General features: G+C 28.1%; 1 protein-coding gene and 1 long non-coding RNA gene across 2 annotated transcripts; one reads left to right on the forward strand and one right to left on the reverse strand.

The window, feature by feature from the left end:
- Window positions 1–1,468: 1,468 nt before the first annotated feature.
- LOC128195012 (uncharacterized) lies at window positions 1,469–4,008 on the reverse strand. The gene is made up of 2 exons (XR_008246538.1): window positions 3,876–4,008; window positions 1,469–1,698 (listed from the first exon to the last, which is right to left on the reverse strand). It is a non-coding gene; the product is annotated as an uncharacterized LOC128195012 (long non-coding RNA).
- Window positions 4,009–7,539: 3,531 nt separating this feature from the next.
- LOC108337181 (auxin-responsive protein SAUR78) lies at window positions 7,540–8,365 on the forward strand. Its single transcript, XM_017573652.2, has one exon. The coding sequence runs from the start codon at window positions 7,629–7,631 to the stop codon at window positions 7,992–7,994; it is 366 nt and encodes a 121-aa protein (XP_017429141.1). The 5' UTR covers window positions 7,540–7,628; the 3' UTR covers window positions 7,995–8,365.
- The last annotated feature ends 5,145 nt before the right edge of the window (window positions 8,366–13,510 follow it).

The raw sequence follows: 13,510 nt of genomic DNA on the forward strand, positions 1-13,510 counted from the left end.
GATCGCAAAGTTAAAAAATGATATAAAAACTTAATATAATAAATACTTTTTAGAATTATAAATTAGAATTAAAATAAATTTTAAACTAAATCATCATTGAAAAATCTTAACAAAAAAAAATATATAATAAAAAAATTAAATTTTTTTCGTAAAGTATAAAAAAATATTTTATTTTATTTATTATTTAATTATTTATTTTATACTGTGTTTCTCCCACTGTTATAATGTATTGGAAACTTTTCAAAAGTTACAAATAATTAATTTGGTCATAATAAAAATATTTGTAATATACTTATTTAAAATATAATTGATTATATATATATATATATATTACAAATTTATTTTTATTGAGAAAAAGAGTTTTTTTTTTCATGATATCAATATTTATTTTCTTAGTTTTTAAACTTTCATCTTTTGGTGACATATTCTTTCTGTTCTATATTTTTCCAGCTTGGATCCAATCAGAGGGTAAAGTTTGAACACAAAAGACATGTTCTCACTGATGGCTATGAAAACAATGACGACTTCGTTTAGGTTACCACATTTGTTCTTCAACAATGATCAATGCCACACTCAATTTCTTAGGTCTATCAAAGTAAAGAAGAAGGGAATAGAAAGAACAAATAAAGAAAATATATTAAAAGGGATAAAAATAACAATCATTTGATATAAAATGAAGAGAGAAATATGAAAAAAAAAACTCCATTGACGTCTGTGACACCCGGGCACGGAGACGAGGGCGGGGAGTGACGCCGGTGCAAGAAGCATGGTGCAGGGGGCACAGACAAGGAGCGGCTCCTGGCAGCTTCGGGTGGAAGGGGTACATGGACGAATCGAACATACACCGGAATGAGAGGGATCTGGAGACTGTATAGGTATGGGACTATACAGTTGAAGGATAGCTTAAAGGAATTGATTTGACTACTCATATCACCAAAATGCATTTGCTTTTCGGTAGCCTGACTCATAAGAACTCCATAGTCAACGGTCCCTATGAGTTGCCGGGGCGTTACAACGTCCAATAAAAAATTAATTAATTTTTACTTATATTTAAAATCAATATTAAAGACATTTTTTTCAAATTGGGTATTAAAATATAGAAAACACTTTTTGTATTTAGTTTTTTATGGTAGGTTCCATGTAAAACACTCTCGTCTTTTAAAACATGTATATTTTTTAAATAACCATGATTAAAGCCATGCAAAATATAGAATGTTATGTTGCTTTTAGACATTTAAGAGAAATTTGGATTTTTAAAAATAAAATTATGTTGACCCTTTTAACATCAAAGTACACTGATATTGATAATTTTTTAAATACTTTACAACTTTAAAATTAATATATTATTTTACTTTATAGGTTGAACTAATGCATTGACTCATCGACAATTATGTCACTTATAGTGATAATTTTAAGATTTGATCTGATTGTCCAAATTAGTTTGGTCTTTTGTAGTTAACTCGTGAAATTGGTTGTAACATCCCAAATTCTCACATTAATGTAACATCCCAACTTTTCACATTAATGTAACATCCCAAATTTTCACACTTGATAATTAACATTACATTTACGGTAACATTCCGTAATCTCACCCTTTAAAATTTCCTAGTTGATATAAGTCTATACATGTAAAAAGATTCTAATTATAGTTCTTCGACTCCTCTTTCCTTGGTACTATGTGAGGCGACATTCCTTCATCTGCTCCCGTATAACGAATTATACGATCATCGCACATACCCAAACACAAAACAAACACAAACAAGTAGGGTGAGCTAACATGCAACAAATCATTTATAAGACATGCATAATTACTTTGATACAAACATCATATAATAATTATGTCAGACACCCTCATACCATCGTACCCCAATTCCTATTAGACACTCGTCCCACAATACCCAATAAATACTATAATACTCAATAGACATTCATTCCATAATACCCAATAAACACTCATCCCACAATACCCAATAAACACTCATTCCACAATACCCAATAAACACTCATCCCACAATACCCAAATAAACACTCATTCCACAATACCCAATAGGCACTTATCCCCACGATATTCAATAGGCACTTATCCCAACGATATTCAATAGGCACTTATCCCAACGATATGTTGATGAGCGATCACGGAAGGTTTTTCACTTGTGATGTCATTCTTAGTCCCCTCACTATGTCCAAAACCGGCACATAGACCAGGACATTCTGCCCTCCATACCATTCATAATGTTAGTCCCCTCACTATGTCCTAAACCGGCACATAGACCAGGACATTCTGCCCTCCATACCATTCACAAGGTTAGTCCCCTCACTATGTCCTAAACCGGCACATAGACCAGGACCTCCTGCCCCTCTCACCACATAATTCATCATTCTCTACTTGAGACTGAATCATTATTAGAGTATCAGGATAACCTCCAACTACGGGACCCTCAACATCAACATATACATAAATACCATAACTGAATCTCTCCACGAAACTCATACCATGCTCACATTCCTTAACTCATTACGAAATCTCACCACAATCCTCATACACATACCATGACATTACAGAATCTCTCCGCGAGACTCATACCATACTCACATTCCTCAACTCATATTATACCCCTACAAAATCTCCCCATAATACTCATAACATGTTCAGATGCATAAATTCAAATCCAATATAATAAAATGCAATCATCACAATTATAATTCATAATTCCATATCTACCACAATAACATGAATTCATCAGACATTTCCATTCCAACCAGATATATTGCACAATAATTTAACAGTACATAATCTGTTCAATAGGATTTAAGTTAAAAACTTGTCGAGTAAACTTCCAGGAAAGAGAGGTGCGTCACAATGGACAACTTAAGTACCAAATCTTTCCTTAGCCAAAGCGTTCCTCAACTAGTTTTTAACAAATTTCTTATTTACAGATTTAAAACAACAGCATATAATACCGAAATTTAATATAGATATATAAAAAAAATAGAAATTAAGCAATATTGAGATCCCTGAGAAGATACGAAATTAATATCTATAAATCTGTAATTCCGATTTCAAATCTGAATGGTCACAATAATTCACTATTTGTTATAAACTACATATTAAAATTTCAGGTTGATCCAACGGTTAACTAGATAGATATTGAGGTTTTACCGAGGTAACTCAGGTGCAGAATTTTAAGTGGTTTTTGGTTATACTCAAAATGCGGAACTAATTTTCCTAAGCACAGACATTTACTTACAAATCTGAACGGTCAAAATGACTTAATATGTCTTATGAATTACATACTAAATTTTGGGCTCAATCTAACGGTAAATAAAATATATAGGAAATGTTTACCATGATAACTTAAGAACAGAAATATAGTGTTCATCAGATTTTTCAAAAACTTAAAAATTATTTTCTCCAAACATAGACTTTCAATTTATAATCCGATCGGTCAAAGTGTATTAATATATCTTAGGAATCACATATAAAAATTTCAAGTTGATCTAACGGTCAAATAAGTCGTAATATATATTTTACCGAGATGACTCAGTAACAGATCTATAGGTGTAATTAATTTACTCCAACATGCAGGATTTATTTCTCTAAGTATAGACTTCTAATTACAAATCCCAACGGTCAAAGTGAAGAAATAGATCTTAGGATTCATATATTAAAATTGTAGCTAAATCCAACGGTCAAAATAATTAAAAGAAAAGTTTTACCATACTAACTCGAAAATAAGAAAATTATAATCATAAAAACTAAATTTATATAAGTGAATAGATAACTACCATTACCAAAATTTTAACATAGTCACAACTCATATTCATTATCATAACATGGATAAAAATCATATACAAGAAGGATTAGCTCCCCTTACCTCTATTCCAGACTTAATCTCCTGCTCCGAATTTGTTTCCCCCGAAACCCTTCAGAACCTCTACTCTTCTTGCAACTAAAAATTTCTCCCTAACTCTTTCTTCTCTATTTCTCAAGCTCTCACTTGATTCCTCTTCTCTTGGTGCCAAATACCCTTCCCTCCCATGGCTATTTATAGTAAAAAAATTTACTATTCCTTAATATTTTAATATTATTTATTATTTTAATATTATTTAAAAATAATATTTCAATCACTTTCTCACCAAATCTGATCCTAATTTCTACCTACTACTTTCTTCCATGCTAAGGAATCCAAATGCTGAAAATTTATTTTTACTATTTACTTTTTACTATTTACTATTTACTTTTTACTATTTACTATTCACTATTCACTTTTTACTATTCGATTTTCTTAAAAAAAAAATACTAAATAAGTTATCAAAAATTTTAACCTCTCCTTATAAAATTACTATAATTTTATATCCAAAATTTATATTTTTCTATCCATTAAAATTATTATTACTAATAAAATACTAAAATTTACTATAAATATTTTTCATGGGTCTTACATTGGTTATGTCACACAATGTAATTTCCATTTTTTTTGTTGTTGTTTGTTCATCTTTCGTAAAAGTAAAATAAATAAAAAAATTCCTTTATCATTTTAAGGGTAATCATTAATTAGTATATTATTTTTGTTTGTCATGATTAATATTTATGTATGTCTTCTGGTAGAGTTGTCAAAATAGATCACAATTCGCGGGTCAATCCAGTTTATCACGGGTTTCAGTCGAATTGGATTTTAAAAAAATGTATTTTTTATGCGGGTCAGATTTTAACCCTGCTCATTTAAATCTGGCTCATGCGAGTTGAACCCGTGGTGAGTCAACCCGACCCACCAACCCACCTACCTAATTTTGTTTTATTAAAATTTAATTTTAATTTTATAAAAAAATATTTATTATTTTGTTTTTGCTTGAAAAATTATTTAAGTTTCTTATTTTCAAAATTAATTAAACACTTATCTTGGGATTAAATTTGTTTAGATTTAAATTATATAAAATTTGTAATTTTTTTTATTTAAAAAAATTGTAATTAAATAAGTTAGTGAGCCAACTCATTTATCTACCAACGTATGATGATCAGACCAAATTTGAATTTTTCTATCTCAAAAATAAATAAGTCGAATTGAATTGACTCAGTAACCAACTCGTGATAGACCGAATCAAATCTGCCCTGGATCTTGACAGCTTTATCTCGTGGTACAACATCTCATATATGAGAAGTTTGAAAAAGAAAATAGTTTCCTTTTGGTAATTGTGAAAATTACTGACAACTTAGTTGTGGGCCACGGAGATCGGGGCAGTGGAACATGTCTATCTGTCTCTGACTCTTTTCTATATACTAGGTACCTCCCTCCATCAACATATCATTCCTCTAATTATTTTTCACATTTTAAGACACCTAATTACTTTATTTAATACCATTCAATTTATTCACAAATAAAACCTTCTTAAATTACTACATTACTTTTCTTCACTCATTTACTTTCCTATGCTACTCGTCTTTTCTTATACATTTAAAATATTTAATGTATTGTAATTAAGAGAATTTCAGTAAAATAAAGTCATATAAGAAATATTTTTAAAAATACTCCTGTAAAATTTTCGAGGTTTAATTAATTTCTCAGTAACTTGTTAATTTATTTGATCTTATTATTAACGAGATTATATGGCAATTATTTTCGTTTTCCCATCTAATGACACATAAAATTGAAATAATTTAGGAAAGACAAAAACTTGAAATATAATTTTTGAGAATTAAAATATAATTTAATGTTTATATATTTAGTATTCAAAAACTAAAGGCGGAAATTTTGAGGAGTTATGGAGAAAAAATGGATATAAATTACATTCTAAATAATTTTTCGGAGAAAAATACAAAATACAAAAACTTAGGAAAAAATATAATAAATGTTAATTTTACGTTTAAAGTAAGTATGAATATATGTTAATAATATTATATATATATATATATATATATATATATATTATTTTTTAAAGAAAATTTATCGAAAAGACATATTAATGAGATTCGAATTCTTCTAAACATAAATATTAATATTATTTTATTTTAAATTCTTAATACAATTAATTTATTGGTTTTCATTCTTATATTATATACTTTTTATTTAATATAAAACTTAGATTCATATTTAAATTCTTAATAATTTAAATTTTAAACTGAATAAATTTTTTTATTTTCTCTTGAAAATTTGTCTTTTATTTTTGTTTTTGTAGTATAATTTTTTTTATTAATGCCAGTATAATTTGATAAGGATTAAATATTTATTAATTTAAGTTCATAGTGATATGTTTGATATTTTAAATAAGTTACAGAATATATCTAACCTTTCATTTAATAGCGATTTTTTTTAATATAAGAAATTTTTTATTGAAAAAGGTTAATATACTTTATGTTAGAAAATGTTAAAAAAAGTATTTGAGGTGATAAATGAAAATTGTTAAATTAAGGTATTTGGATAATGAATTTTATAATTTTTAAGACATTAGGTTTGAACTAATATAATTTTAAATTATCTTTATTTTTAAAGATTTTATTTAAATAAGATCATTCAAATTTAATAAATTTTATTTTTATTTTTAGATAAAGTATTTTATTTATTAATAAATACAAAAAATTATTTAAATATAAAATCGTTGTTACAAATTTTAAAATATCAAAATTAATTATCATTTGTAGTTGATATTAAAAACTTTTTATGTTATATAATTTTAGTTTGTGTCAAACACATTTATTTATACTGAAAATGACAAAGCTATTTTTATGATGTTGATAATTGAAGTCTTTTGTCAACTTTTTTTTTAACAATGCCATTGACATATTTTACCACTTAGTTGACATTGTTAAGAAGACAATCATAATTAATGTTGTCTTAAAGTTTTCCAATCAACACTATACAGAAAAGCCTAACAAATTATTAGCAAAATAATAATATTTCTATTGGTGATGAAAAAACCACTACTGATATTGAGATAGATATCAATCGAAAAAAATTTCATTCACATGTGCAAGAAAATAGTCTTTCAACATTGATTACAAAAATCTATAACTAATATTAAACAAAAAATATAATAGTTGTCTAAATCAATAATCCACATCATTTGAAAAGAAATAATCCTAACAATATCTCAATCTTAATAAAACTAATAATATCCACAATCAAAACCAAATTGAGCTAAAAAAAAATACAAATAACAAGATTTTAATTTTAAAATGTAAAAAAATTAAAATTATTTTTTTTAAAATTCAAACATCGTATTTGATCATAAAAAAATTCTAAGAAAGTAATTATTATCCAAACTTAAAATGATCGATGGAGATAAATGAATATAGAAACACATGACAAAAATACAGAAAAAGAAGTACACGAAAATGAAGCTAACGTGGAGTTCAGTACCAAAATTAAGACCCCTACATCTCTGCCTTTGCTTTTGACCATTATCTTACACACTCACAGAGAATTCTCCAGTGTTAAAAGTGGGTCCCACACCACTGACCCCACTTCTATTCCATTTTCTGACCATTTTACCCCTCCCCACCCCCTTTATATTCGCGCCTTCCTTCTTCCTTCCTTTTCCCACATGCACTCTCTCTCATTCTCTCTTATTCTCTCTCATTCTTTCTTCTTCTTCTTCTTCTTCTTCAATTTCAATTCTCACCATTTGACGTAATGGCTAAAGGTGGAAAACTAATGAGGCTGAAATCGGTGCTGAAGAAATGGAACTCATTCGGCAACGGCAAGCAGAGCCGCCACAGCACCAGCGCCGTCGCCGACGATGAGTCCTCCTCCAGATCGGACCTCCACGCCGTCTACGTCGGCAAATCCCGCCGCCTCTACCGGGTCTCCTCCGGCGTCCTCGACAACCCCGTCTTCCGGGAACTGGTAGAGAGGTCCCGCGACGACTCCGACCACCAAGACGACACCATCAATGTCGCATGCGAGGTTGTCCTCTTCGAACACTTGCTGTGGATGCTCGAAAACGCCGACCCACAACCGGAGTCTCTCAACGAACTCGTCGACTTCTATGCCTGCTAAGCCAAACGCTAATGCTGCATTAAAAAAATCGAAAAGAAACAAGGAACGTATAATGTTATGTTTTATATTTACACATATAATACTTGCGTTGTCTATTTGTGACTGTAATTTGATTAGTTGTAATAGCTAACATTCATCCATAAATGTTGTCAATAATTTAAGTAAGTTGGATCAATTAGTAAATATTGGTTTTATGATATGATTTAGATTTTTGCGAGATATGGTGGGGATGGATGTTGAGTTGGTTGTAGTGGTTTGGTTGAGTTGATGATGGAGGCTCCAATCAATGTAATGAAAGGGAAATTGTACGCAGTGTAAGTTAAGTGTAAGTGTAAGTGAAGTGGTTAATTAATTGTTCATTTCTTCTTGAAGGGAAAATGTGTCTTGTTTTACCTTGGATGAGCTTGTTTTTTTGTTAGATAAATGTAATGTTATGTTGTGTGAGTGGTGCTGTCAGAGTAGAATGTGACTGGGACGACACCGAAACTTTTTTTGTCCACGAATCATCATGTGTCGCATTGAAAGCTTCAATTTTGGAAGCTCTTCATCAGATTCCCGAAGTGGGTGTTTGGTTATAACAAAAGACCATTATTGGAACTGCTTACAAATTGGTCGAGAGAGACTTATTTTGCTAATTAAAGAAAATGGAAGCTGACATGGTGACTACTCTCCTACTTCATCAAGATGCCATCACACTCTACATACATTTTCATCCATTGGCCCCTCATGTATGCTCCGACACTTTACTTTCCTTCATATAATCATCACTCCAACAGGATCAACCTGCACCGATGCAAGCTCTTTTATATATCAGAATCTTTTTCATGATTATGTTCTATGCAGTTGAAAATTCAACTGCAGAAAACCCAGATCATTCACTAGTTACATCATCTACAGTTTAACTGGGACAAGGTAACATGCGTTGTGCACAAAGTACAAACAGTTCCCACAGGTATTTATGTGAAAGGATATTCATACCTTCATTTTCTATAGTTTTTCCATTCAAATAACAAAAATAATGTGTCAAAAAACAGTAAACTATTATTCTAACTAAACTTTAATGATTTATGCTGGCTTAAATTTACAATCTTCTAACTTTTCACAACTCAACCCCACAATTGAAAGTTGTATGTCTTTTCACAACCCAGTTAGTTGCTGTTGGTAACAAAGTAATAGTTTGAATTAAACTGTACAGTAGTTTCCTTATTAAAAAATGAATCTTGCTGAAGATATATATACTAGTTAAAGAATTACTACATACTATATATATATATATATATATATATATATTATATATATATACTGGCTCTAGGGTAGGACCCCCCAATTAATTAAAATGTTACCCAACCAGACATGAGTGACTTTGGCCTTGCGTCATGATTTCTATTTGAAATTGAAGAAGCTACGTCCCCTCCTGCTGAAAAATCTGAAATTTGCATTAATTATAAGGCACTACACCAAAACATTCATGGGTTGGTCAAGGAAATAAATTTCTGTATCTTGGTTGTTAGATGGGGTAGAGAACATGGAGATGCATCTAAGCCAGTAATTCCAAAAAATGTTTTATACATAAAATATAGGAAATATGCAAGCAGAGGTAGTTGCAGAAAAAAAGTTCATATTCTGAGACAGCAGTGAGTCAACCGCTTTTAAGGGTGCAAACAGCAGAATTGAAAGGCTTTTGCATTGAAAAAGTGGATGAGCTTAATATATAAATAAAGAGGGTCTGAAAAATGTTGTTAAATTTAGGGTTGTAAGGAAGAGATATATACCACTTTATGGCAGAGATACGCATACTTTTGCAACAAATGATTGGGTTGTTAGAGATGCCTTTGTTTTTCTCATTACATTACGCTCTCACACGCTCCCTGTAGGAAATTGCTGACTTAGTGAACAAAAAAAGGAAAAAGAAAACATATTTTTTGTTTATCCTGATTCAGGATTTTAAATTGGACATTAAGTGGATGACACGAAAATTTGGTCGTTTATTTATAGTAGCGCACGCATTAGTGTTCGTAATTAAGATGGGTGAAACGCGTTGCCACCCCACAAAGCCCGTTTTATCAATATTGGTATGGTGTTTGAGGAAAATTCTTCTTAATCTGAGTTTTTGTACTTTTAAGTTAAGGACTTAAGATGATAAATAGTGTGTTTGGATAACCATCCTAAATCCAAATCTTAGAAATTGCATACAATGATCATGTAAAAGTTGCCCACGAGCATAATCTCCTTTTAGAGATTATGATATGACCCATTAGTTAAAGTTATACAGGAAAAAGTAATTTAACTCGCCTATAGAAATTCTTAGGTGTTTATCCAAGTCACATTTATCTAATTTTTTAAATTTAAAGCAAAATATATCACAATACTTAATTATATTACATAAAAATGTGATAGAAATTTATTAAAGATTTTATATTAATTAGACAAATTTACAATATACAAATAAAGGTAAATAATAACTTATAAGTTGATTTTATAAAATTAAATTACACTTAAAATTTAGTTTTTAAAAGATAATATTAAAGTTATCTAAAATTGATTTTTTTAAAAAATTTATAGTAATGTGTTATCCTTAATATCTACGTTCACATAAACTAAGTTATCAATTTTGATTAATTATAAAATAAGCAATTCATCTATTATCAAAAGTTTTAGTGAAGAATTAAACAAGATCAAACAGATTTGACCTTTAAAATTCTTATGATCAACTATTTCAGATAAATCTCTAATTATCCTATATTATCCTGGTGTTAGGAATTATCTGAGACATTATAATATAATTTGTGTTGTACTAGTGTGACGTATTAATTTGTATAGTTTTTGTATGAGTATATATACTGGAATAAAATGAATAGTTGGCATTTGGCACAGTGATTGTTTGTCTTGAAAGGTTTATATATTTTGGGGTTGTGGAAAGGATGGAGTTTGAACTTTGGGCATTTGAAATTCGAAGATGAAGTAGTTAGTAACCTGCCAGCTATATTGTATCTTTTCTGTCTGAAAACTTTAGAATTAACAACAAATCATTAGAATACTGAATAAGGAAAAGCAAAACCATTAGAATACTGAATAAGGGAAAGCAAAAAGGGATGAGGAATAAACAAAAGGGAGAAGATGAACGAACATAAAACAAAAGAGAAAACAGAGTTGAAAGAGAACATGTTTCGAGTTATAGCTACTAAATAATGGTCTTAATTAGATGGTCAGCATATTTGAAACCGACAATAGATTTTTAAAAGATAATAAATTTAGATATATGAATTTATGTGTTAAACAATCTCACACTAACATAATTTTAACCTGTACTGGTCTAACGAGCATCAAGCTAATTTTTTAATATTTATTTCAACCAATGTAGAATTAATTGTATATGTTATGAATTATATATCAGAATAAGAATCATAATAATTTTTAAAGTAACATGTTATTTATGTCCCTGTTCTTTAAAGTAGAGTTGTTTATGATATCGTGAATTATCAAGAATTATACCATATGAATATGATATGTGAAAATAATAAACATGTCAATTATGTTAAATAAAAAATATTGATGAAAACATTTTGAGGAGAAGTAATATATAATGTTGGAGAATGATATTTTAAAAGAACTCGTTTGTGTAAGTGTTTTTGGAACAACTGTTTTTATAACTTTACATGATTTATAGTGTGTTTGAATTGGCTGAAGGGGTGAAGAAGAGATTAAGGTATTGTTTGGATTAAGAAAAAAAATGATGTGGTTTGAATGAATTTGAAATAAAAGTTTGTGTATGATATGGCTGAGGTTAAAGATAATATAAATATAAATATAAATAATATATTAAAATAAAATTGAATTTATTATTTATATTATTATTATTGTTACTATGTAAATAAATAATATTAATGGGATCAAAAATAGTTTTTTATATATTAATAATCCATAAAAATAAAGAGTTGTTTATTTTTTAAAAATGAAAGATAAGATTTAGGCCTTGTTCTGGATTTGAGGGAGAGTAATTTTTGTCATTTATTTGAGTCAATTTGGAGGTAAATGAGGGTGGATTTGGAAGTAAATTTTTTTAATTTGTCACGTCAATAAAATCCTATACTAATTCTCACAAACTTTACTTCCAAATTTACTCTCATTTACTTTCAAATTCACTCAAATAAACGACAAAAAAAATTATCTTCAAATTCTCTCAAATCTCTTCAAATTACTCTCACTCAAATTCACTCAACAGAACAAGACATTAAAGTAAATAAAATAAATACGTGAGGATGTTCGAATCAATTTTGATGAAACAGAATGGGTCATTTTCTAAGAGGTATAATGGTCATTTCACGTTATATATACAGTTAATACTAAAAAATCTTCACTGGATGCAAGGATGAAAATTATCTTACATATATAACACACTTTTAGTAGAAGAAGGTAAGGGTACCCCAGGACACGAATTCTGACATTCAATTCATGAGTATTTTGGCTGGAAAATAATTGGAACTTGGTTTTCCGATAATCGAATTTTATGCTACTTTTTATTTTTTATCTTTTGATTTGAAGAAAAAATAGAGAATGAAAAGAATAATAAACAAATAAGTTTATTAGAGGAAGTAATAATTTTTTTTATAAGTCTGGTATTCATAAGTTGATAAAAAAAATAAAGGATTATTTTTTCTTTTAATTTTCAGTAAAGTTTAGAATTAATCCATTTTTAAAATTTTAGGGACAAAAAATGTATACAAATTTCCGAGAACAAATTTCAAGAACTAAAAAAGTAAATATTTGCTTAAATTCCTTTTTTGTTTTGCTTTTGTTTTTCTAAATTTTTAGTCCAACCTATTTTTAAATAAATTACTAATAATAAATGAAATAGATTTGTCAATTTTAAATTTACAATAAACAACAATAATATTCGACTTTTAATAAATTATTTTTACTAAATAAATATATATTCGCAAAATAAGTTGTACTACTTAATTTAATTAATATTAATAAATAACAGAATTTCTTAATTTTTTTTCCAAATAATTTTCCTTAATCATCTTATTTTTCATTCTTACTTTACCAAATATCTACTACTAACTTATTTTAAAATAAAAATTTATAACAAAAAAGAATCTTATATTTTTTAACTTTAATTTAAAACACCACAATTTTAATTTTGCTTCAATTAATTTCACCTACAATAATGTTATTTTCAAATTTTAGTTTTTTTAAGCTTTTTACACTAAAATTATTATTCAATCTATTATTTTTTCTTAACTATTATACATCTCCCAAATTTAATTTTATAAAAATATATCACACTCATAAATATGTTTTTAATTCTTAAACTTAAATGTGAAATTCGAATTCATTCTTATATAAAACTTTAATACATCTTTAAACTTTAAAAATAAATTAATATAATAAATAATATTAATTTATTTTACGGTGATTTTAGATTAATATTTAAACTGTATTGTATTAGAGAATACAAACAACATAATCTAACCTTTAAAAAAATTAACACACTTAGATTGAAATAATTATAT

The sequence above is a fragment of the Vigna angularis genome, chromosome 1, assembly GCF_016808095.1.
Source record: "Vigna angularis cultivar LongXiaoDou No.4 chromosome 1, ASM1680809v1, whole genome shotgun sequence".
Taxonomy (NCBI): domain Eukaryota; kingdom Viridiplantae; phylum Streptophyta; class Magnoliopsida; order Fabales; family Fabaceae; genus Vigna; species Vigna angularis.